General features: G+C 45.9%; 1 protein-coding gene and 2 long non-coding RNA genes across 14 annotated transcripts in view; 1 reads left to right on the top strand and 2 right to left on the bottom strand.

Annotated features, from left to right (window-relative positions):
- Positions 1–1,119: 1,119 nt before the first annotated feature.
- LOC139030371 (uncharacterized) lies at positions 1,120–3,875 on the bottom strand. Its single transcript, XR_011482716.1, has 2 exons — positions 3,798–3,875; positions 1,120–1,493 (listed from the first exon to the last, which is right to left on the bottom strand). It is a non-coding gene; the product is annotated as an uncharacterized lncRNA (long non-coding RNA).
- PPP4R1 (protein phosphatase 4 regulatory subunit 1) overlaps positions 3,757–26,314 on the top strand; it is a 55,384-nt gene continuing 32,826 nt past the window's right edge. For 2 of the 11 annotated variants that reach the window (XM_070452651.1, XM_070452653.1), the window contains exons 1-4: positions 3,757–3,855; positions 7,159–7,237; positions 7,462–7,548; positions 10,108–10,152. Coding sequence is in view for 4 of the 11 variants with exons in the window: in XM_070452647.1 (XP_070308748.1) it covers positions 7,730–7,802; positions 10,108–10,152 (118 nt within the window). In the remaining 7 variants the exon portion in view is untranslated. Of the gene's footprint in view, positions 3,856–7,158; positions 7,238–7,461; positions 7,549–7,616; positions 7,803–9,877; positions 10,016–10,107; positions 10,153–10,692; positions 15,016–15,061; positions 15,144–15,398; positions 26,296–26,314 lie in introns of those variants that run through there. The other 9 variants (XM_070452647.1, XM_070452648.1, XM_070452649.1 and 6 more) reach the window with 6 other exon arrangements.
- On the bottom strand, positions 6,039–9,593 carry LOC110127685 (uncharacterized). 2 transcript variants are annotated; one of them, XR_011482715.1, is made up of 3 exons: positions 9,370–9,593; positions 8,775–8,895; positions 6,039–6,602 (listed from the first exon to the last, which is right to left on the bottom strand). It is a non-coding gene; the product is annotated as an uncharacterized lncRNA (long non-coding RNA). The 2 variants fall into 2 exon arrangements; XR_002310874.2 differs by lacking the exon at positions 8,775–8,895 and having other exon boundaries at positions 9,370–9,565.

Genomic DNA, 26,314 nt, shown 5'->3' on the forward strand with positions numbered 1-26,314 from the left:
GCTGATGAGGAATCTCTTCATCCTGCCAAACTAGTTTTCCCTGGAGGCAAACCTATAAACGGACAAGAGAACCAGGCCATCGGTAAATCAGATCCCATAGAGATGTTTATGTAAAATAAAAGGGAAAAGAATCATGCCAAAAATGTGTACCAGTCAGTCCAAAGACATTAAGCACAGATTGAAATTAAGTCAGAAATGATGACCACTATTAAAACTCAAAATTAAAAAGTTCCTTCTTGCTTCCACATCGTCTGTACACCTACTTTTGAAAACTTTTGACTGAGTTGGAAGGGCTGGGTTTGTGAAGCCCAGAAGGACTTGGCTTTTTATGAATGATGCAGCTATGAATGTGAGTGTGCAAATATCTGTCTGAGTCCATGCTTTCAGTTCTTTGGGGGTATATACCCAGAAGCGGAATTGCTGGATTATCTGGGGACTCTATGTTCAATTTTTTTTGCAACACCGCCACGTTGTTTCCCACAGCAGCTGCATCATTGTACATTTTCGCCAGCAATGCATTGGGGTCCCACCAGTTTCGCCATGCTCTTGTCAGTGCTCACAATCTCCTTCCTCCTTCCCTTCCCTCCTAATAATAGTCATCTTAGTAAGTGTGAAGTGGTATCTCATTGTAGCTTTGATTTGCATTCCCCTAGTAATTAGTGATATTGAGCATCTTTTCATGTGCCTATTGGTCATTCATGTATCTTCTATGTCTGTTGCCCACTAAACATGTAAAATATGTTTTATTTACTGTAATTCAAAGGAAGAGTTCTGACAAACCACTCCAATATTCTTGCCGTGAGAACCACATGAACAGTATGAGAAGGCAAAAAGATATGACACCAGAAGATGAGCCCCTTCAGGCTAGATAGCATCATCAATTCAATGGACATGAGTTTGAACAAACCTTGGAAGATAGTGAAGGACAGGGAAGCCTGATGTGCTGCAGTCCATTGGGTCACAAAGAACAACAACAAGAGAACTCATTTCTTATAGCTCTTTAATATATAGACCATATATTTTCATCTTATCAGAGGCTACTGTCTCTTATCAACCCACACTGATTTGGGAGATGTTGAAAAATATTAAGAAACTGTAGACAATCACATGACACACGTCAAAAGGCACACACACACCATATTTATTCACGATGCACATTTGAGCAATCTCCTGAATATATATCACGGTCAAACACCTAATGACCAAATCTTAAAAACAACATTTAACCAAAGGTAGAACTCCCACTTCACTCCAGTGTTAATTGTTCAGTCATGTCCAATTATTTGCAATCCCATGGACTACAGCCCACCAGGCTCCTCTGTCCATGGAATTCTCCAGGCAAGAATAATACTGGAGTGGGTAGCCATTCCCTTCTCCAGAGGATCTTCCCAACCCAGGGACTGAACCCAGGTCTCCTGCACTGCAGGCAGATTCCTTATGTCTGAGCCAACACAGAAGCCAGAAGATGAATATCACCATCACAGATTGAGTTTCTGAAATACAAAAATAAATGGCATGTTATAAAAAATTTAATTAGGATTATAATTTTATCCTTAAATATCTTAGTAACCTATATTTTAAAGTTTGACATTTCAGTGTAGAAACAAAACTTGTCAATGTCGTCATCTGCAAAGTCACTTTCACAGTCACTCTGCTGAACATTTGAGACTAAATCGTCACCAGTGCACTGGTGACAGCATGACTCTTTGTGCACGAGTGCCTGTGCTCAGTCGCTCAGTCGTGGGATTCTCCAGGCAAGAAAACTGGAATGGGTTGCCATTTCTCACTCCAAGGAATCTTCCCCATCCAGGGATTGAACCTGCATCTTCTGCACTGGCAGGCAAATTCTTTACCACTGCGCCATGTAGGAAATACAACCTTTGTGCATAACATAATTATTTCAGGAAAATGATTTTCAGTACCTATTTGCTTCAAGGTATTGACTACCTAGGAAAATCTTAAAACTATCTTATATCTTCAATTACAAAAAAAAAAAAATGGCTGGCACACCATAGCAAATATTTTGATAGGCTTTTTGTTTTGATGTGTAGTTTCTATAGGCTTAAATCTATAAGGAATTGTTGGAATACTTCCAAGAATTTTTGGAAGTATTCTTGTAGCATCTATTTTTAAGTTTATTACAAGAAACAATTTCATGCAGCCATGAAATGAAAAGATGCTTGCTCCTTGAAATAAAAGCTATTACAAACCTAGACAGCGTATTAAAAAGCAGAGACATTACTTTGCCAACAAAGGTCCGTCTAATCAAAGCTACTTCCAGTAGTCATGTGTGGATGTGAGAGTTGGTCTATAAATAAAGCTGAGCGCTGAAGAATTGATGCTTTTGAACTGTGGTGTTGTAGAAGACTCTTGAGAGTCCCTTGGACTGCAAGGAGATCCAACCAGTCAATCCTAAAGGAAATCAGTCCTGAATACTCACTGGAAGGACTGATGCTGAAGCTGAAGCTCCAATACTTTGGCCACCTGATGCGAAGAACTGACTCATTGGAAAAGACCCCTGATGCTGGGGAAGATTGAAGGCAGGAGAAGGGGATGACAGATGATAAGATGGTTGGATGGCATCACCGACTCCATGGACATGAGTTTGAGCAAGCTTCTGGAGTTAATGATGGACAGGGAAGCCTGGCCTGCTGCATGGATCCCTGACAGGGATCCATGGGGTCGCAAAGAGTCGGACACCAACAAAACTGACAAGTTTGGAATCACTGTCATCACTACTATCCTGCATTAGCAATCAGATGTTTATAAAAATGTGTTGGCTTCAAAAGTATATGATGTTCTTTCTCAAATTAACTATCTAAAATAGTCTTTATAAAATAACAGCTTTCACGATATTCATTAACGTTGCAGCATTGACTCTGGCAGTTATAAATGTATTATGCATTAAGAGCTCTTTGACAGAATTTCAACAGAGGAAGCATATAAGGAGATTTTCCTCCATGTTTAGACTGCTTGATTATATTTGAAACGGCATCTTCTGATAATAGTAACAAAACCAGTTCACCGTTATTCCCATTATTGACAACGTCACACCCTATTGGAAGTGCACAGGTGGTCACTGAGCAGCGCAGTCTCGGGGATGCCGGAAATGACGTAGGAGCAGCGAGAGTTGCCCACCCCCCCCCACCCCACCCCCATGCTGCAAGCCCGCTGAAGTTAAACAGCACCAAGGCTAGAGTCAAACGCCGTGACCTCCCCAAGATACGCTTCATTTATGTCTAAACCGGCAGAAACATGGAAGTGAGAGCTGTGCCGTCCCGAGCTGCGTTAAACTGGGGGGATAGGCGTCCTTTCCGATTGCGTACGCGCACTGACATCTGCAGAAAGGAAGCCCTGGCGCTCCCCTGGGTACCCTCGGTGCCCCCGACGGCTGCGACGGGGACGCGCAGGTGCGCGCAGCGGAAGGGGACCCGGGGGCTCTCTGTGCGTCCCACCACGTGTAGACAAGGTCTCCGCACTTTACAGGGATTCACTGCTGAGACCCTGCCAGTAGCCCGCGGGAAAGGCACTTGCAGGTTACCACTTGCACTGTGCAAACCTGGGAGCCACTTCGGAAGGGGTTGAAGCGACCGATCCACATCCACCGACCCAGGACGCGGAGCCCCGGCCTCTGGGTAGAGGCGCGCGCCTCTCGCTCTCTCCAGTTCAAGGCTCGCGGACTCTCACCCGAAGGGCTTGTGGGGGAGGAGCGGGGCGGGCGGCGGGCTGTGCATCCTAACGGGCGGCCGAGAGTCCGGAGGGGAGGGGAGAAACTAGGGGCGCGCGGTGCCTCTCACCTGCCTGGGAAACACGGCTTCAAAATCAAAAGTAGCACGAATAATCAAATTACATCAGGTAAAAGCTTCCTCTTTCACTTTCCCCGCCCTCGCCCCCCCCTTCTTCCTCGTTTTCCTTCTCCTCCCCGCCCCTTCCCCACCTCCTCTCCGTTTCCTTCCTTTCTCTCCCTCCCCCCCCCCCCCACACTTCTTTATTTATTTTTGCCTAAAGAAGGTATGGGCTTCCGTGGTAGTTCAGACGGTAAAAAGCGTCTGCCTACAATGCGGGAGACCCAGGTTTGATCCCTGGGTCGGGAAGATCCCCCGGAGAAGGAAATGGCAATCCACTCCAGTGTTCTTGCCTGAAAAATCCCAAGGACTGAGGAGCCTGGTAGGTCCTTGGGGTCGCAAAGAATCGAACACGACCGACAGCTTAAACTGAGAATATTTAAAAATTTTAGGTGCTGGGTTAGATTTTGTGACCCAAATTTTTCAGGAAGAGGCAAATTCTTTAATAAAATTTTAAAAAATTGCGTGCAAGGGGAAGATATATAATGTTAAATTTACCATCTTACACCATTTTTAAGTGTACGATTCTGAAGAGTTCAGTGTATTTACTAAGCACACACTGTGCTTAGTAAGCTTTTAAAAGTAAAACATGCATACAGAAAAAAACGGCCCAAATCATAAGACATAGCATGAAAAATGATCACAAAGCATTCATGCACGGGCAACCTCCATGCAGTCTAAGAAATGGAATGTTACCAATACCTGGAAACTCTGCTCCCAGCTCTGCTGTTCTGCTTTTGTCTTTCTCTTACCACCTTAGCTCGCCACTGTTATCAGGCATCCACACATGTGGACCACTCCACAGGGCCCAGGTTCCATCCCTGATGGGGAAACTAAGATCCTTCAAGGTGAAGGGCAGGGCCAAAAAAAAGTGAAAAGATGGTGAGTGAAAGTCACTCAGTTGTGTCCGATTCCTTGCGACCCAGAATTCTCCAGGCCAGAATACTGGAGTGGGTAGCTGGTCCCTTCTCCATGGGATCTTCCCAACCCAGGGATCAAGCCCAGGTTTCCTGCATTGCAGGCAGATTCTTTACCAGCTGAACCACCAGAGAAGCCCAAACAGTCTCTAATGAAACATGGGACATCTGGTGGAGGGTCACTACTAAGGCCCAGAACTGATACAAGCAAAATATTACATAAGAAAGATAATTTTTGCATCCTTGGCCAGAAGAAATCATAAAAGGCTAGTTAGGAAGTTGCTAGTATGGTTTTCAAGCAGCTTATCCCTTAGGGTGTTAGGTGAGAACAAAGGGAAAGAGTGACTCCTAAAATGTTTCAGTGGTCAAAATCAGGAGGGTACAGAGAGACAACCCAACTGGAGTTAAGATGATCCCAAGACTGTACATATGAAATGACAGAGGCTTTCCTGAGGCTTTCCTTTTCCTTCTCTTTCTCGGCCAGCTGGCCGAGAGACAAATTTGATGGAAAAGTCATGAACATGATGACATACAGATCCCATTAGCATCATTTAGAATTAGGATTCCAACATTTGAATTCCAACTCTGATATTTTCTGACTTTCATAAAATTTTAACCTCTTTGAGCTTTTATTTTTAAAATGTAAAATAGGTAAATATCAATACCTACTTCGTAGAGTTGTTTTAAGGATTAAATCTGAAAAGCACTTAGCATAATATCTAATACATACCTCTAAAGAATGTTTTAGGATGTACTTATTACCATTGGGGGAGGGGTGAAGTGTACACAGGACCATCCTGTAAATTTTTTGCAACTTCCTATGAATCTGTAATTATTTCAAAATAAAAAGTTAAAAAATGGAGTAGCTATCTTTTGTATGAATTTCACTGTGTTATGGCACCAGTGGACTTCCCTTCTGGCTCAGCCAGTAAGGAGTCTGCCTGCAATGCAGGAGACCTGGGTTCAATCCCTGGGTTGGGAAGATCCTCTGGAGAAGGAAATGGTAACCTACTCCAACATTCTTGCCTGGTAAATCCCATTGACAGAGGAACATTACAGGCTACAGCTCATGGGGTCACAGAGTTGGACACAACTGAGAAACTTCACTTCTCTGTATGGTACCAATATAGGTATATTTATTTTTCAATCAAATAAAGGAACCAACGACCAGGAACAGAGGAATTTTGTTACAGGGAGTTACACAGAAGTGAAGTTGGAATGGAAACTCTTTCCTCTGAATCACAGAACCAGAGGGCAGCCATAGTATGAGAAAGACTTCAGAATCAAGACATAGTTTAATCACTGAGCTTATCTGGGTTTGAGTATGTAGTTTGCTTATGATTTTTTCCTGGTTCAACGTGACTCATCCATCCAGATTCAGAATAATAAACATTTCCTCAAGCACGTACTCCACCAGACACCAAGGACAGGCTCTTCCACATCGCTTTGAGCTTGATTGCCACTGGTGCCTTGTGCATTTTGAGAGAAAGGCATAAAGAAAACCAATACTGCCATTAATGCTTGCTATTTCACATCTTAGCTTTCCTAATGAAATTAAAATGTGTGGAACAAACTGGACGGGTGCCGTTCCTCAGCTGGAATAACTACAGAATTCCTTGATGCAGAATCCTTTTGGTTCTATTCTTCTGGAGCGTGGTGAAAGAAATGGAGTCCTTAACATGGTGGATGAGAATCAGGGTTTACTTTCCTTTCTACTTGGTTACAGTGGTGGTTCCAGGTTGCACTGTTCTGCTCAGAACAAGCCTAGGCTGGGGAACCTGCGGCCTGGTGACTGTGGACAGAGCTGAAGTTCTGTGCATCTCAGGGCAGCCTCGGACCCCTATAAACAGAGAAAGGACAGCCTGAGTAGGGAGAACTCTGGCTCAGTTTTGTGGCTGTTTCCTCCCTCTCTTCTTTATTCTTTCTTTTCCTAAGGTGGTGTGAGAAAATGTGAATAAAAAGAGACCAGTGTCTTCGAAAAACAAAACCAAACTATGAAAGCTCTAGGAAAAACTAAGAACTCACAATTTGGAATTTCATCTTGACACAGAGCTTAAATGGGACTTAAAAGACGCATAGAAAAGAAAGATAACAGAAACTTCACACAAATACTTATCTTTATACAATTTGCCAAAATATGTACAGGAGGCTTTGGGTAAGAGATTGGAAATTTATAAAAAAAAAAGGAAAATACTTGTTCTTCAAATAGTTCTTGAAGAACAAATAAACCTGGCTTTAAAAAAAAAAAAACCAGAGATGAATGAAAATAAAGGTTAAAAAATTTATTTAAAAACAATTTTTATTGTAAAAGCATGTCTCCATTATCAGATTGATTCATTTATTATTATTCAAAACAATAACTAAAAGATCTGCCTTTTACATACTTTCCACTTTAGGAAGGACCATCCTGAAGAAAAAGTAAACCGTTCAATTACCAATTCAAAAATTAATAAATGACATAGCAAGCAATGTCAGGTAGGTTTTTCATTAGCAATATTTTCCCATGATACTTATGTTTGCAATAGTAAACATACTTATTGTTTCAAGAGCCAAGTTTATAAATTTCCAAGGCTCCTTGGCTACTAATAAAAGTCTCCACTATCATTTGGAGGAGGACTTCTGAAAAATCCAGGCCTTAGTCGCCATGGTTGGATAACACTTTTGAAAGCAGTGACATGTGAATCCCCCCTGTTTTGCAGATTTTAGGGGCAGAGCAGGTGAAGGACGCAGACTCTGGGTTGTGCTCTGATCTCCAGGCACACAGCTCGGCATCCACCGTCTACACTGTAAGTGCAGTTGGGGTAAGGCCATAGCACAACAATGACTGTTCTTTAAATGTCATTTACTATGAGGAGGAAGCAGAGCACCCTTTACAAATACTGGTGTAAAAACCATTTGCTGTATCTTTGAGCAAGGACTAGAGAGTGAGAGAAAAATCACATGTGAGAAACGTGCTTGTGCTGACCCATGAATAAGAACGTCCTCACTGAAATGTCTAAACACAGCTGCCTCCAGGGACCTGCTGTAATGTGGGATACAGGTAAGACAATAATCAAATGCACAGCTCCTGAACAATATGGATACAATTACATAGCCCCTCCTCCTTGGCTGCCTTCCCAGAGAAAGGGAGATAAAACTCACTGTGCAGCCTTGCTTACCCAAGGCAGAGTTTTAGTCGACCTATATAGCCCAGGTTAGCATTTGGTTGTTGTTCACTTGCTCAGTCGTGTCCGACTCTTTGCGGACATGGACTGCAGCACGCCAGCTCCTCTGTCCTTCACTCTCTCTCTTGGAGTTAGCTCAAACTCATGTCCATTGAGTCAGTGATGCCATTCAACCATCTCATCCTCTGTCACCCCCTTCTCCTGCCCTCAGTCTTTCTCAGCATCAGGGCATCTTCCAATGAGTCGGCTCTTCACATCAGGTGGCCAAAGTATTTGTAACATAACATCTGTTTTATCACCATCACTAAGTCTTACTCTACTGGGTGGATCGCCCAGATGGTCCCCTTCACCTCCATGTGTGTCTGGGGGCCAAAGCCTAGCTGGCACTGTAGATTCTGTGCTGCTGCAAGGAGACCCCCAGCTAGTGGAAAGACCCCAATGCCCTGCCCTCCCCTTTCCACCCAGGATTACTGAGGTACCATTAGCAGGGCAAAGCTCTCATGGACTGAGTCAAGTGACAGTTGTGAATTTCTAACTCCTTGTCACATTGAGAGTGAGTATCAGCTGAATTCACATACCAGTGTTCTGCAAGGAAGGAGAGAACTAGATAGTGGCCATTTGATTTTTAGTTATAATTATTTTGTTACACTAGACACACACCTAGAGTTAGAGATGCTATTCCAGTTTTTCTCTCTCAGAAAATATTTAACACATACTATGGAATACATGCTTCCCCAGTGGCTCAGCTGGTAAAGAATCCACCTGCAATGCAGGAGACCTGGGTTTGATCCCTGGGTTGGGAAGATCCCCTGGAGAAGGGAAGGAGCAACCCACCCCAGGATTCTGACCTGGAGATTTCCATGGACAGAGGACCCTGGCAGGCTACAGTCCACGGGGTTGCAAAGAGTAGGGTCCGGACTGAGCGACTTTGACTTCACTTGATGAAATCCATATTGCAACCTATAACATCTGAGAGAGAAGTTATTTTGAATAGTTACGTGGGACCCATTTTATTATCCATAATTATGTATTTCAGAGGCTCTGATTCTTTCACGGCATTAAATGTAATACAATGTCCTTGGTTAAGATCATCGTGCAGACCATTTGGAATTCCGTCTCCTCCCCCGAGGCCAGACCCCCAATGTGGCATCACTTACACGTCCCTGTGTAACGGTCATTCGGGGCATGACCATCCTGGAGGCCTTGGGGGACCGGGAGGTGGGCTTGAGGCCCACCTCCTGGACAGAGGCCAATAGGCAGTGGGCCAGGGAACTGGGGCTGGGCCCCCACACCATACTGGGCGGTTGCGTGCATCCATGAGCACTTGTGGAAAGACAGAAGTAACAGAACGCGTGCTGCAAATTTTAGCCCAGCGCCTCGAGTGCTACAACAATTTAAATTATTTACAGACAAAAGCTAAGGAGAGGCGCCGTTCCCCAGCACCTGCAGGACGCCCAGTACTCGGTGCTCGGTTCCTGTCGTTCTTCCTTAGTCCCAACGAGCCCGGGGGCGAGGTTCGTCGGTCCTCCAGCAACCGGGCCGCACGCCCACTGCCGGGCCGGGGCCAGCGCGGGAGCCGGGCAGTACCCGCGGCTTTGTTCGCCGCGCCCGGCGGCCGGCGCGGAGGCGGCGCTTCACGCCCGGAGGTGGCCCCGCCGCGCGGCCGAGCAGACGGGCGGGCAGGTGCCAGGACAGGGGCCCGCGGGCCGACGGGCGGCGCCAGTGACCCAACAAAGAGCACGGGAGGCCCCGCCCGGCCGAGCCCGGCACACGGCGCGGGGCCCCGGCGGCGGCAGCGGCGGCTGTAGCAGCAGCCGCGCCTCGGACTCGGCTCACCGAGGGGCCAGCCGAGCCGAGAGCGCGCCGGCGGGCGGAGCGAGCGAAGCGGGAGGCGGAGCGGCGCTCAAGCGGGCGGGGCGGGCCGGGTCCGCCCGGCGTCCGGAGCCGCCCCCGGCCCGCCGCCCTCGGCCCGCCCCGCGCGTTCCCGCGGCGCCGCCCCCCGCGCGCGTCCACCGGCCGCCGCGCGCGCCGCCCCTGGAGCCCCGGGTCCCCGGGCGACGGCGGAGGAGGGGGCGCCGCAAGATGGCGGGTACGGGCCCCGCGGCGGGCGGCGGGCGGGGACGCGAGGGCGCGGGGCGGCGGGCGGCGGGCTCACGGCCTTTCTTGTCTCCCTCGGCGCAGACCTGTCGCTGCTGCAGGAGGACCTGCCGGAGGACGCGGACGGATGTGAGTGCGGGCCGGGCGGGCGGGAGGCAGGGCGCGGGCGGCGGGGAGCCCAGGCCTCGGCGGCTCGGGGCGGCCGTTCGGGCGGAGCCGCGGCGGCGGAAGCGGGAGCGCGGCGGCTGGTCGGCGGGGCCGGGGCCGCGTCAGGCAGGGGTCGGGGCGCCGCCCGCCTCCCGGAGCCCCTTCGAGGCCGCCGGCCCGGGTCCGGGGTCCGGGCTGCGGGGCCCCGGGGGCCCGGGGGCCCGGGTCCGCGGAGGCGGAAGGGGCGGCCCGGGCGGGACGACCCCGCAAGCATCGACCGCCTTTCTTCGGCGCAAAGGCCGGCGGCTCGGCCGGGCCTTCCCGCGCCTCCACGCCTGGCTTCCTGGGGACCGTGAAGTTTCCGAGCGGAGGAGTCTTGTGCTTCAGGAAAAACAAAAAGTTTGACATTGTTCCCGGAGGAGCGTCGGGAAGGAGGCGTCCCGCTCGCGTGCTCTGCTCCGGGGTCGGAAGGGAGCTGGGAGGCGGCTCCGGCTGGGGCGGCGTACGGGGACGTGAGGGCTCCGGAACCGGGCGGTGGTCTGGACCGCGCCGGGGGTCCCCCGGGGGTTGTACCTGGGCGTCGCTCCTCTAGGTGCCGGGAGCTGATCCCTAGCGTTGTCTCATGTGGTTTCCTTGCCCAAATTAAGCTCATTTTTAAAATTACTGGGTGTTCTGAGTGACGTGAGGGAAATTGACTCTTTATAAGAAGCTTTTAGAAAAAAATATTTCTAAAGTGAATGAACCATACGTAAACTCGTGTTTGGTGCAGTCTGGGTTTACGTTTTAGTTTTGTTTTTCTTTTTCCAGTAGAAGGCTTTATGAAGGCAGCAGTGCTCCTGTAGTGAAGGCCGGCTCTCCCAGCGTGCTGTCCGCTAGGACGCGCGCACCTGCTGATAAGTTTCAGGTGTCGGTTCCTGCAGCTCTGGGGCTCCTGCAGGGTTAGCTTTGGAGAGGTTTGAAGAGTTGGCTAAGGACTGTCCCCATGCAGGGCCTTCTCAGGCGTGTGTTTAGGTCCAAGGCTTTTTCTTGGTGGAAGACGCCCCTCTGCAGCAGGTGTCGAGGACTGTCTCATTCATTTACTGTCACTTGGGTGCCCCGGGCAATCAAAGTCTAAGAGATGAGCTGCAGTTTTCTCCTTCACCGTTAAGGAGCGCAGTCTGGAAGGGGCAGCCCACCAGTGTGGAACTCGGCCTGATTTCTTCAGGACCCTCCAGACGGCTGAGGGTAGAGCCGCCAGGGGCAGTCACCCTCCGTGCCCCTCTAGCGGTTCCCAAGCAGCTTTGATGACGTAAGTGTGACAGTGAGGTGTCCGGGCATCCCAGTACAGTCGTGGACACACCGGGCTTAGAAGCAGGACTGCTTAGTTCTAGTCTTGGCGTCTTCCGTCTGAGCAGACTCTGCCACTCACTTGAACTTCTCAGTGCCAAATGTGGTCATTTGTAAATAGGCGGAATTAATATTAGCTGCCCTAGAGAGCTGTTCAGAGCCTTTCATTAATTAATTCACATAAAACACTTAGAATAATACCTGGTAAATAGTGACTACTATGTGGTGGTGGTGTTATAAGGGAAACCGGAAAGAAAGTGCAGGGAGGGGATACTGATGTTGAACATTACGCCACATAATTTACATATTTACAGGTGCTGCTAGTGCTCACAATTAACTTTTTTAAGATCCTGTTTGTTCCCTGTATGTGTGTTTGTGTGTGTTTTATTGAAGTACAGTTGATTTACAGTGCTGTCGAGTGTGTTTTAATTTAGGATAAAATGTTCGACCTTAGAAATAGCTTATTTGCATATAGTTTGGTGGAAGTCTTTGTTGAAATAATTGCTTATTTTTCTTAGTGGCTGCAGGTTCTACAGGTGATGCCTTTATCCAGAATATTCAGGAACAAGCCATCTTTGAACTACCTACGGCCAGTTAAAGGACCCCTCAGAGTCTGTTGTAAAGGGAGAGGGTGGTGAGAGGGGAACCTAGCCATGAGGCCTTGGTCCAGGGTGAGATGGCTGGGGAGGAAATGGAGAGGCTCGGCATGTCCTGGACAGGGAGTGGACCAAAGATGTTGGGGTGGAGGAGAGGTGGGGTTGGGCTGGCTACCTGCATGGCTGGACTGTGTCTCCAAGCCAGGTCTTCTGCCCCAGGCAGTGCTGATGGAGGCTGTCTGGGGGCTTGCCCCTTCAGCTACACCAATGGCTGAGTCAGCTGCTTGAGCTCCAGATTCTTGGTGGCCTTTCCTAAATGCAGATCCTAGACTAAGACAGAAAAGAGTCAGTGCTGTTGTACAAGTAATGAGCAGCTGGGGAGCCCGGGGGAGGCCACAGGTGAGGTCCAGATCTTGAGAGGGGGCCATCACCAGATCCTGAGATGAGAGTCTCAGGTCGTTCATTGGTTTGTTTCATTTTAAGCCTCTAAGTCTCTATGTAGAATCAGTAGAAATGTGAGTAGAACAGGAAAGGGTTGGTCAGAGATGGACTTGACTGATACTCTTGGAGGAAAAAAAACCCTAATGTGTGAAAAATGGTGCCTTGTATGTACACCTCAAAGGATCCTATAGAAGGAGAAGTGAAGTCTCTTAGTTGTGTCTAACTCTTTGCAGCCACATGAACTCTGGCAGGCCAGGCTCCTCTGTCCATGGTATTTTCCAGGCAAGAATACTGGAGTGGGTTGCCAGTTCTTTCTCCAGGGGATCTTCCCAGTCCAGGGATCAAACCCAGGTCTCCTGCATTGCAGGCAGACTCCTTATCAGCGGTAAATAAATAACATCTTTGTACGGAACTAGTATGTTTAGGAGAATAGCCCACTGAAAAACTCAGTTTGCTTAAAAGTGATACTTCCAATACTTAACCATCTGATGAGACGCACTTTGAATTTCAAAGAGAAAGCAGAACGACTTCCAAGCTGGGTGAACCCTTCATGTTCCTGGGATGATGGGTTCCAGTGTGGAGTTACAGATAGACTCTCGGAGGAGGAGATTTTAAATTTCTGTCATCAGTTCTTCATAGACGCAGTTCTGGTGTACAGTTAAGTTGCTGGATTTCTAGGATAGGTGAGATGGGACTTTAGATACAGTAGGATTTAATGAGTTAGTGTTTGTAAAAATAATTTCACTGAAGGAGTTTGATTAAAATTTAAATTTTGGTTCAAGTAATATGTTGAAGAATATTCTAAAAGAAAGATGACGTCAGGTTAGTGGTTTCCAGTTGCTCTCGTATGTGAGTTGTTCTTCCTAGAATCGATAGGACCTGTAGACTCTGGTGTTCTGATATTAATAAATAAGTTAACTGATACTCATAGAGGCTAAATGATTCTCTCAGGGGACAAAATTCCTCTAAGTACCTTCCAGAATTTAAGCCAAACCTCCTGATTCTAATATTTAGAATATTTTTATATTAAAGACCATTTTTCCTTTAGATTACTGAGTTTGCACCATCGAGCGGCCCCAGTTAGTGTAGGCAGTTTGTTTGAACCTGTACTTAGAATAATACCCTTGAAGATGCATGTAGCATGCTGCCTGAGGTTTAATTTAACCTGGTAGGGAGGGGTGATTCGAATGAGGCTCATGCGTAATACAGCTAATCTAGTCTTCATGTTAATTTCTCTCAGCTGTGACTAGCGTGCTGTGGATGGGCCTTGGAGCTGTGTTCTGGAATATGCCATAGCATGACTTTATCCTGTTGAAGTTTTGGAATCCTGTTGCCCAATGCTGTTTTTCCGGTTTGAAGCAGTTAGTGATAGAACCAGGGCTGATGGGATGTAACTACCCTGCCTCACTCCTTTCACAGCCTCTGTGCTCAAGGCTACTTAGGGAGACTGGGATTGATAAGCTTCTTGGGAGTCACACCGCCTGGGGAAGTCCAGAGTGTGTGTCCCCGGGCGGCTGGTCAGTGGGTCACAAACCCCGAGGAAGGGGTCCTTGAAAACCATAATGTTTAGAAGAGTTGTTATATGGGGGTTTGGGAGAGTGAGTCATGAGACTTGTAGCATGTTTCGACTGCTTCCAACTGGACTGGACAGGAGAAGTCTCTCTTTGGAGATAATGTAGTTGGTGTCCTAGAAAAGGGGCTTAAACATGGGTTTAGTGGCACCCACGTGTGTATGGAATCAGTTAATGATGCCTTGGATCGTGATCCCCCTTGTGGAATTTCTCGAAGAAAGAGTCCTCTTGGGAGGGTCATTTTTGTTCTCTGTAATTACACGTCGTGTCGGCTGCTTGGGCTGGTAGCTGCAGGATTGGGGAACCCAGACAGCTGAACTCGGGGATTTCTGTTTGTTCTTCTGCCCGTGCCCTGTTTCCTCCTCTCATCCAAACAAAGGTGTTGTATTTGTTTATTGAACTGTTGTTGCTTCACGACATCTGCCTTATATTTTGGAATTTTGGATTTCTCTGTCCTGATGACGGAAAATGTTTGCTGTCAGCTACATGATAGGGTGGTCAGTTCCTACCCTTGAATTTGGAAGTCGTTGGGCTTTGAACTTGGATCTGAAAATACAGCTGCTTTAATGTTTTGAGAGAAGAGCAGGTTACACATCTCTGCACCTTGGGGAAGGCAGTGGAAAGGCCCGTGCTCCCTGGAGCCAAGAGGGGACTTGAGCACAGGCCCCCGAGCCACCTCCCCACAGTCCTCCCCTCCTGAGTCGGTCTTTTTAGCCCCCTTCTCCCCAGACCTAGGGGCAGACTCGTTTTCCTGCCTGATTGGTACCAGTGTAGGTAGTATGTGAGCATTTATCATGCTGCGCTTACAGTTGAATGTACGGTAAGAAGCAGCCGGCATCATAAAGCTCAGAGCTGACTCCAGGCTCCAGCCGTGGACCTTTACCCGTGTATCACTATCCATACCATCTTGAGTGAGTACCTACTTTCCTCAACTATTTTCTGTCTTTACAGTGTTGCTGGGCTTTGGGCTGGCTCCGCCACACTGCTCTGAGCACTCAGGAGCAAGTCTCTGGGTGGACATACCCGTTCCTTCTCTCGGGTATGTACCTGGGGGTGGTCTGGCTGCTGAACTTTATAAGCTGCCAGACCATTTTCCAGAGTGACTGTGCAGTCTCCCCCTACCCCTCCCCCCAGCCCCAGCGTGTGGGAGAACCCAGGTGCCCTGCACCCTTGCTGACACTTCTCTGTAGTTTGAATTTGCATCTCCATCAAGTCTGATAATGCTCATTTTTTTTCAAGGCTCTTTCAGCATCTGTCCTTTTTGGTGAAGGGTCTGTTCAGATCTTTTGCTCATTTATTTATTGGGTTATTTGTTTCCTAAGTTTTGAGAGTTCTTTGTGTATTCCAGACACAGATCCTTTCTCAGATACGCGGTTTGCAAATGCCACTTCTCATTCTTTGACTTTCCTTTCATTGTCCTAATAGTGTGTTTTGAAGAACGGAAGTTTTGAATCTTGATGTTCAATGTATTATTTTTTCACAAATGCCCTTTATCAGGTTGAGAAAGTCCCCTGAGTCTCCTGAGACCTTTTTTGAAATTAGAATTGAATGTTGGATTTTTTCAAATGCTTGTTCTGCATTTATGATTTTTTCTCTATTCTTTTAATATGATGGATTGCATTGATTTTTTAAAAGTAGGTACTGTTAATATTTTTAACGGGATATTTAAAAAATACACAAAAGCAAATGAACCATCATAAACCCACCACTCAGCTTTCACTTATCCACCCTCTAACACCTGAACTTTTGTGGGGGAGGCAGTAGAGTGCTTTAAGGCCATCCCAGATGTCATTTATTTTAACTGTAAATCTTTTACAAGTCTGATGTTCTAATCTACAGACAGAATGACATCTAAGGTTGTAGTGAGGTGTGATAATTTATGAAAGTTTAAGTGGTTAAATTCTTGAGACATTTTCTGTGCATGTCTACTGTAATAAAGCTCATCTGTATAACTATTAGATTCACTTTCATCTAAATACTGACTGCCAGATTAAAAGAAGCAACATCTTGCTTGTTTGCATGTTTTCATCTTGCTAATAAGCACATTTCGCCGTTTGGGTCAGCCTCAATGGTAACAAGAATATTGTGAAACTTTATGTTTTAAATTGGTTTGCTGTATCATTCAAAGGATCACATAGATGTGAGTTATGCTGTGTCTCCTGAGCCAGTGGTTCCAGGGTTATAGAAACCAGGAGCTAGAGGGCAGGTTATATGTTCGTTCTTTTCATGTCAAGCATGAAAAAGTATAGACCCAAGCTCTTGCAGATGGAGATGGTGTGGAGGCAGACTTTGCTGTCGTTCAGCCGATAAGTCATGTCCCACTCTGCGACCCCATGGACTGCAGCGCGCCAGGCTCCCCTGTCCTTCACTGTCTCTTGGAGTTTGCTCAGATTCAGGTCCATTGAATCCGTGATGCCATCTAGCCATCTCATCCTCTGTCACCCCCTTCTCCTCCTACCCACAATCTTTCCCAGCATCAGGGTCTTTTCCTAATGAGTCAGCTCTTCAGTCAGGTGGCCAGAGTATTGGAGCTTCAGCTACAATTCAGATCTTGTAGGCTCTTTTCCTAAATATCATCTAACATAGCTCTTTAATTTTTGTGTTGTTTTTTTTTTAAGTAGAGCTGATGAACAGTGTTGTGATAGTTTCAGGTGCATAGCAAAGGGACTCAGTCATACATTTGTCCATTCTCTCCCAAACTGCCCTCCCATCCAAGCTGCCTCATAATACTAACATAGCTCTGTAACTTGCTGCAGAAGGGAAGTGGGAGAAATTTCTGGATTTTGTTCTTTTTTAAAATCACCACGTATTGTCATATTGTGTGTTGGGCATTGTGCTGTAACCTTGCTGACACTCCACATGTGAGGTGTGTAGCCCCACAAATTATTAACCATGGAAGTGGCACCTGATGAGGCTCATCTGAACAGTTAAGTGATTTGTTCAGTCACCTGCCTTAACAGTGTTAGGTCCCATGTAGAGCTGGCTGACAGTCTTTTTTTTTTTTCTTTGTCACAGGGCAATTGTATCTTGCTTTCAATCACTAAATGCCTTTTTTCTTTTTTTTTCCTTTCTTTATTTTCAGTGGAAGGCTAATTAAAATATTGTGTTGGTTTCTCCTATACATCAGCATGGATCAGGCATGGGTATACATATGTCCCCTCCCTCTTGAACCTCCCTCACACCCCTGCCCCGTCCCACCCCTCTAACGTCACAGAGCACCAGTTTGAGTTCCCTGAATCATATAGCAAGTTCCCACTGGCTATCTGTTTTACATGTGTTCGTGTATATGTTTCCATGCTACTCTCCATTCACCCCCCCATCTTCCTATACCCCCGACAGTCTTTATTATTGTGTTACTCCTTATTACCATGCCTTTCCTGCCTGCCAGCTGTGACTTCATTTATCACTGATTTAGATTATCTGCCCTCCTGAAGGTTCTGGAGGATGTGAAGGTCACAGCACGTTCCAAGTATTTGGTGGGTAAAATCATTTTTTCCGAGTAGCACCTGCCTGTCATGGGAATGTTGGAGGCTCACTATACCCTTTTTATTTGTATTTTAACCCAGTCGTGTGTGAGGGAGCCAGTCGTTGGAGCAGAGGTGGGAAGAGTGCTGTGTGATACGATGTGTCTGGTTATCAAAGCGGTCAGTCCAAACTCTTGTGGCTGGATTTATATTGAAATTTATACACAGCTTGGAAGTTGTATTCAGAGTCAGATTTGATATAAATTATTTTTACATTTACATCTATCAAGTTAGTTTTTGGTGGAAATAAACTTCAAGACGCCAGGTAGATTCAGCACTTCCTTTCTGGGGATTGGTGACAGTCTGGCCCTGAATTAGCTCGACCTTTGCGTTTGGATTACACACAGAACAAAACTAATCGAGCAATTGGGTTAGCACGACTGCAGGGGACATGTTTGCTCATGTAGGAACAACCACCCCATCTATAATGTACAAAAGTCCACACCTGCGGGCGCTCCGAGTGCCACATCTCTGACCCGCAGATGCTGCACAGACAATGAAGTCTTGGTACCTAATCGGAGACCAGGTAGACACCTCCCTACCTCTTTTATGTGCATACTTTGCTCAGTTGTGTCTGACTTTTTGCGACACCATGGACTGTAGCCTCTCAGGCTTCTCCATCCATGGGATTTTCCTGGCAAGAGTACTGGATTGCCATTTCCTTCTCCAGCGAATCTTCCTGACCCAGGGATCAAACCCGGGTCTCCTGCATTGCAGGCAGATGCTTTACCCTCTGAGCCACCAGGGAAGCTGTGCATACTTTAGGGAAATGTTTTTTGAAATATTCATAGATTGAACTTTAGCTCAGTGTTGCTGTTGAGTCATGTCTGAATCTTTGCGACTCTTTGCAACCCCACGGACTGCAGCACCCCAGGCTCCCCTGTCCATCACCATCTCCCGGAGCTTGCGCTAACTCATGTCCATTGAGTCAGTGATACCATCCAATCATCTCATCCTCTGTTGTCCCCTTCTCCTCCTGCCTTCAGTCTTTCCCACCACAGGGTCTTTTCCAGAGAGTCAGCTCTTCACATCATGTGGCCAAAATATTGGAGTTTCAGCATCATTCCTTCCAGTTAATATTCAGGGTTGATTTTAGCACATTTTTCCAGCTGAAATTCAATTGTTAAATATACTCTAGGACAGATTTATTCTTAGGAGTAAAGATCATTTCTAAGAACTTTAATATTTGAAGAAAAGATTTCTGATAAGCATTATATTGTCACAAATTGAAACTGGATATACCAGGTGCTCAAGGATCTACACCTGGAGCCTTTTATTCTTCACCCATTGCAGAGTGCCCACCACACCGTAGGAATTCAGTATACACTTGCTGAGATAAATCATGATTTTTCTGTCAAGCTGAATAAGGCCGTAAACCTAACTTGCAGTAAAATAATGAAATGATTTATTTTTAAATCAATTACTTGTTACTTTGAGAACTTTCAGATTTACACAAAAGATGCACAGGTGTCATAGTTAATTCTTCAAACTCTTCACCTTCATTCAGCTTTGTTAGCATTTTGGCAATTTGCTCTTTTTCTCTCTACAGTTGTAATTAGACACACAACTGTAATATATACTTAATCTTCTTTGCTGAGCCTTTTAAGATGAAGTTGTCCAGACCTGATCATTAGGCTGTGCCTCCTGAGAGCAAGGCCAGGCTCCTCTGACAGCAAGTTCAGAAAGAGTAACTTTGACACAGATTACATAACTATGTAATATGTAGTTCATTGTCAGATCTCACCAATCATCCAATAGTATCAGTTATAGCAACTGTCTTGCCTTCCAGGCCCCTGGGCTGCGTTTAGTTGTCTTGTCTCTTTAATTCGGAAAAAGTTCTCAGCCTTTATCATTCACTATGGAGAGTTTTGAGGCGTCAACTTGGTTTTATGCTTCCTCATGATTTAATTCAGGTTTTGCTTGCTGCTTCCTCCCTCCCTCCCTTTCCAGGGATGCTGTGTAAGCCATTCCCTGGTTTTCCCAGTGCCTGTCTCAGAAGGCACCTGATGTCAGTTCTCTGCTCTCGGTTAAGGTGTGATGCCTGCCAGCTTTCGCTACTTGAAGATTCTTTCTTTTTCCTTCTGTTAGTAAGGGCAGTGATTTGACTCCAGGGGATTTTCCATTCCCAGGCAAGCTTTACGCACCTCTTGGCATTAGTGTGTGTTGATGACTCTCACCTGAATCAGTTAAGTTTCTGCTTTTTGAGGAAGATTTTGCCCTTCCTCTCTGTTGGTTTATTTGTTAAAATGTGTAAAGCCCCAGATGTTAAGGTAGCTCTTATAAAAATGATTAAATCTGGTTTGTCTTGTTATTTTCCATTTTCTGATATAAAGGACTTGGGAAACAACAAAATTGGGCAAGTTTCTTGTGGCCTTAGCATTATCAAGGGGAAGATGGAAGGGGAACAGACCATTGGCTTTTTCCTGTTTTAGCAGCTCTTCCTAGAGGCTATATGGGGATAAAAGGAAGTTTTTGATCAAGCTTGGAGAAAGTTAGGGTGTATACACCTACAGTTCTCTCTGGTCCTGCGCTTCTCAGAGGTGCTGATATGCTAATGATGTTGGGAGTGTGTGTGTGTGTGTGTGTGTGTGTGTGTGTGTAGGGGTAAAATGCTCTTAAAGGACCCTCGTCCCCTCATGGGTGTCTGGACCACCTCCTCATGAACAGTTATCAGTGAATAGGCATTCATCAGGAGCATGAGACTCCATTATCTGGGTTTGTTTGTTAATAAAAAGATTAGCAAACAGGCTTTGCCTTCTGGGACTTTATCCGTATTTGGTTTGGAGGGAAAAGGAAAAAAGAAGAAAATGAAGCACTGCAGCTGCTGGTGGAGAAAAGTGCTGGCACCCCCAAGACTGGGGGCAGCTCATGGGGGGAAGAGATCTTTATCCGAAGGAGCAGGAAGCATTTCCTGGATGGTACTTGTGAGTAGGTGAGTTTCAGCTGTGATGAGGGTGAAGAGGGCAGACGGGAAGCAGGTGGAGAGAGCTTGCCGCACCTGCAGAGAAGAGCCCCCAGTGTGGGCTGGGGAGGGAGGAGGAGGCCGGGTAGCCTGGTTAGATTGAGGAGACGAGTAGACAGTTGACATTGTGATGGTGGAGGGCAGTGGTCTTCACACTTAACTACTGGATATCTTCTAAAATAATTTAGAAAACTCATATTTTTTAAGTTTAAAGGTATTTTCAAAATGAAACTGTCATATCACTGTTAAAAATGGAATCTAAATAATATAGCACTTATATACACTATCAGCCATTTTCAAAAATCCAAGAATAAACTCTTTAAATTGACGATTTTCCATTGTTATTTGATCTATTTCCCTAACAAAATTTTATCTTAATATATATTTATGCTTGAAAGTTTTATTGATTACCCTGTCACATTTTTTTGGCACCAAAGATATAAGGAAAAATTGAAACTTTTAACTTCCTGTGGGCATAAAAATCTTTAAAACTTTGTTTTTGTTGTTATTATTAATACTCAGTTGATCCACCAGAATGTATTACAAATTATAATAAACACTTGATGAACAAAATTTTATTGAATAAGCATCTCAGTAAGGTGGAGCTTTTAAAAAATAACCTGTATTCATGGGTGAATGTAATTTATTGCTCGAATGAGACTGTATTTAGCATAACTTTTACTTTTTATTTTCAGAGCTATAAGCACAGAGAAATTTTGTTGATGTAGATAAGTGGATGGAAAGAGTTTTACTAGTAGTGCCACTAATTTTCTTGAATTTCTTCCAACTTATATGTCAAAAATATGAAAATTATTTTTAATGAGCTATCAGTCATTCAGTTATTTTTAAAGTAAAGGATTGTGGAACGAGTACCTGACTTGTGAAAGTAGGCATTACAGCCTTCAGAGAGCTGGTATTGTAACGCCTTCGTCCGTGTGTCAGAGGGTCCCTATGCTGTGGAGTGGAGGGATTTTGCTTGGGAGCCATGCAGTCTTGAGCTCAGGGAGGTGGGAGATTGTGGATGGGAACACCATGGGTCCACACCCTCAGTGCGTATCTATGATGGAGCATTCCTGGAAACAGGTCTGGAATGGTCCTTAAAGTTCCCCGCTTGACTTACTGCTCAGGAGAGCTTCCGTGTCTGTGTGCTCAGGTGTTTCAGTCATGTCCTGCTCTCTATGACCACACGGACTGTAGCCCGCCAGGCTTCTCTGTCCTGGGATTCTCCAAGCAAGAATACTGGAGCGGGTTGCCATTCCCTTCTCCAGGGAATCTTCCCAACCCAGGGATCGAACGCGTGTCTCTTAAGTCTGCTGAATTGGCAGGCAGGTTCTTTACCACTACTGCCACCTGGGAAGCCCTCTCACGCCTTACAGGGTTCAGATACCTAAGCAGACGGTATCAGAGCCTCTGGGTTAGGGTATTGGAAACTGAGAGGTATGGGAATAGAGAAGACTTTTTAGAAGTCAAATTCATAGTTCTTAGCGACCAATTAGATAATGGGGGCAAGAAAAGTGCTTTGTAAAGTACCTGCAGGCCTCATGCCTGAGAACTCAGGTTACTGGGGAAGTGACGGTCATTAGAGAGTCTGGAGGAGCAGCTGATTTTTTATAAGACTAATTTGGACAGTTAGGTTTTCAGAAAACACATGACATGGAAGCGGAGACCCTGAGGGGCCTGCAGCCCTGGACGTGGGGACCAGAGCATGAGAACGTTGGGGCCCTCTGCATCGCGAGTGCGGTGAAGCTGCAGGTTATCCAGGGGAGGAGAGGCGTGTGTGTGAATAGCGTCCATATGACAGAGTCGAGGGAGAGAAACCACCTACGCAACAGGTTGTAAAAGAAGCAAGCAAGGACGGTCTAGAAAGGTGGGAAACACTCAAGATGGAGTACATACTCCCAGAGAATCCAAGAACTAGAGAGGAAGCCGTCTGGATGAGGGATGTTGAGTCCTGCCCCCAGGCCGCAGGTGGGAGGCCTCGCACCAAGGCCACAGAATCGGAGCCCAGAAGCAAGGTCACCTTCAAGCTGGCTGAGCCCCTTTGTAACTGTTGCCAAAAGCCCCTGATGATCCCCAGCAAGCTTCCTGACTCCCAGCTAGGCAAAGATGCCCACTCCAGTGAACAGCCCATGGTGCCCCAACCAATCATCTAACGCCAACCTTCCAGCAGGGATTTTCTTTGTCTTTAGGCTCTGGTGCTCTCAGAATACCCTGCACTTGGGAGAGACATGACGAGCTCTGCTTCTTTCGTAATGAAAAAGATAGTTTTAATTAACAATTGATCATTTAAAATCACATTTAAACCACTTATTCATATAGTTGAATAAGTATGTCCACTGCTCAAAGGAGGTAATGGTTGAATTTAACTGTGCTGTTGCCTAGAAAGTCTCAAAGTCGGGTTTTCCAGCCAGTCAGGAAGATTTTGCAAAAGGTAATAATGTAACCCTTTGAAATGCAGAAGGCCAGGACAGTCTGGGCCCTCCTCTTCCTCCCAGCTCACGTCTGTGTGAGCCCTGTGCCCTGAAGCCCTCCTCTGTCTTGTGCGACTTGGTTTTCCTTGACTCCCTGTCCCCAGGCTTCTCAGCTCAGCACATTCTCCCACCCTCTGTCCATTGGGGCACCCCGTGTCCCCCCAGGACTGTCTGGACTGTGAGGCCTTCTCTTGCTCTCTGGGCACACCTAGCAGTGTAAGGTGAAGAACACGTTGTGTGTGTACTCTTAGTAGCATGTTTTTGTCTGTGCATGCCCATATATACACCTGTGTGCATAGACACTTGTGTGTGTACACGCTGTCTAGGTTTTGTGTCTCTGTTCTCTGTTGAGTGCCTGACACTCACAGTAAACAGGAGACAGCGTCCTGCTTACTGGTTGAATGAGAGGGGTGAAGACATTTAAAACTCAGGGAAACCATGCTGAGGTTGTCTCAGAAACACGTGAATTGTAGGTTTGAGGGAATATTGATGTCCTAGCTTGATACTGTGTTAGATGTGTGATAGATGTTATCTTTGTGTGTCTGAAAATCTTGACAACACACACGTGTTTGTGTGAGGAAACACAGCCAAGTTAATGAATGACCTGCACAAGCTCACATGCAGAGTTCACGAGGAGCAGGACCTGAGATTTGGACTCAGACTGTCTTAACTTTAAAGGGCTTTTGTCCTTGTCACATTACTGTCACCGTAAACATGTAGGGACTGATCATCTTTAACATTTCAAATGGGTCCAGCTTTTAAATTTTTACGTTTTGAGACATCGTTTTCCTTGAATTTGAAACAGCTGGAAGTTGGGGTGTTGGTTCCTGTGGTTCTGGGCTTCTGCTGGTGCCCGAGCTGGGCCAGAGCAGGCGGAGCCTTCCTGACCCACAGGCGTGTGGACGGCCACGTCTGCTGTGGGCCCCGTAGTTTCACACACGGGGAGGGGTTCACTTATACGTAACAAGATGAACGCCCTTGTCTTAGTGCTTCTCTCTCTTGTCCCCGTTTTCTGGATGTTCTCTTTATTTACACTGTAACGTTCGATTCTGGTCTGATTTGAACTAGAAGGATCTGTTGACTCTGACTTGAGACAAGATGCACTAACCCTTAAGGATAGGTTTCTTTTCCTGCAAGGAATTCTGTTAGAATTCACTAAGAAACATGAGTTTTGGTTGACACTTGTATCGTGTAGCTTCTTCATGGAAGCTTTTGTTTTATAATTAAATATTAAATTTTGAGAAGTGAAGGTTTGCTGCACAAGTGTAGGAGTTCTGTCTCGTGTTGATCATTCAGGGCATCTTCATTTTTGCTTTCCACGTTGATCCCCTTTCAGCTACCCAGGATGGGTTTACAGGGAAGAGGAGCCTTGGGATTTGGGGAGTATAGATACAATTTGAAAAAACATTTCAGAGTGATCATTGTTTTCATTGCTTTTCAGTCATTTTGAAATTTCAAATGACATTAAAAGCCAACATGATTTCTTCACTTCATCAGTGGAGGAAGTTGGATGTTTAAAGCAGTGAGCACTGTAAGGGGCTATTACTGTGTAATGTCCAAGAATCCAGAATCAAGTAAATGATCCAGAAAGGAGGGGCAGCCTTGGAGCACACAGGTCAGGTGATGAAAGGCCCTTCTCCTCTCCTGAGATGCTCTTTGTCTGTTTTGCCTGATGATAAAATAGCCACTCTGCCTTTCTCGTGCTGTGTCATGTTTTATGTCTTTTTTTCTTAATCCTTTTCTTTTCAACCCATGGGTTGAAATTTGGACTTTAAAAATACATTTCCGATAGACTCTAGTTGAGGAACACCTGTAGTTGTTCCCTTGTTACTAGTTTGTGATTCTCTACCTTTTGACTTATAATGTTTAGTCAGTTTATAAGTAATGTAATTATTGATCTGATTGTGTATTTCTCTTCATCTCTTTTTTTCTCTGTTGCTCCTTTTGTGAGTTTCTTTGGGGTTATTAACTGAGTATTTTTTAGCATTCTATTTTAATTCCCAGTTGCCTTTTTGGCCATCCTTTCTTGCATGTTTCACATTGGAATTGAAAGTATTAGTCGTGCCGTTATGTCTGACTATTTGCAACCCCATGGACTGTAACCCACTAAGTTCCTGTGTCCCTGGAATTCTTCAGGCAAGAATATGGGAGTGGGTAGCCATTCCTTTCTCCAGGGGATCTTCCTGACCTAGGGATCGAACCCAGGTTTCTTGCATTGAAGGCACTCTTTACTGTCTGAGCCAGGGCTCCTAAGGATTATAATTTGCATCTTTAATCCACCATTATCTACTTAAAATTAATGTACTGCTTTGCATAAGCTATACACAGTCCTTGTAGCAGTATAACTTCATTCACGCTCTGCGTTCTGTCTTTTTTATCTGAGGATGTTATTGACTGTACCATCATTTATGCTGTAGGATTTTTGTTTTTTAGTGGTGAAAGCTTTATTGATTATTTGTGTGTTTCTCCTACTCATCACCTGTGGCAGGCATTTGCAGGATGGCTAGGTAAAGACTTAAGTATGCAGTCTGTAGCCACAGTAATTAGATCCTTGCTGCCTCCATAAAGAGGAGATCCAGAGCCACTTAGTCCAGTCAGGAGTTGATGAGGAAGCCCTGACCCTGGAGAGGATGTACATGCAGGGGGCGTCCAGCAGTGCTGACAGGAGGCTGCAGCGCTGGGGAGCGTACGTCTGCCCCAGCACCCTGCTGGGGCACAGCACTCCCTTCCACGTAGAGATGATCCTCAACCACGATGTGAAGATAGACAGAAACACAAGTGGAGACAGAATATGGTTTGTTACCCTCTCAGCGTTTCTCAAATATAGCTGTTCAACAATCTGTGTTTAAGCCTGTTGGGGGTATTTATTAAGAATGATTGCTCCTGGGCCTCACTCCACACCTGCATGATCAGGGTCTGAATATGAGATGTGGGGGGGTCTGCCTTTTAGGGTGAGTGCTCCAGGCTTGTCCTAAACACAGCCATGCGTGACTATCACTGTTTTGGCACTCTTCCCAACAGCCCCTGCCTTTTTAGGGACCAGAACCCACATTGTTCATGTTTATCTTTAAAATTGACAAGTGTGCAACTGATGAAACAATTTGGTCATAGTCATAGAATTCTAGAGCCTGCATAAAGGCACCTTCCAGGTCATGACAGCCAACAATCCTAGAGGAGGAAACAGGCCAAATGATAGTGTCTGGGTGGTTTGACAACTGATTCATAACGCAGGAGGTACTTTGCTGTAACTTGT

Source organism: Odocoileus virginianus, chromosome 22 (genome assembly GCF_023699985.2).
Source record: "Odocoileus virginianus isolate 20LAN1187 ecotype Illinois chromosome 22, Ovbor_1.2, whole genome shotgun sequence".
Classification (NCBI taxonomy): domain Eukaryota; kingdom Metazoa; phylum Chordata; class Mammalia; order Artiodactyla; family Cervidae; genus Odocoileus; species Odocoileus virginianus.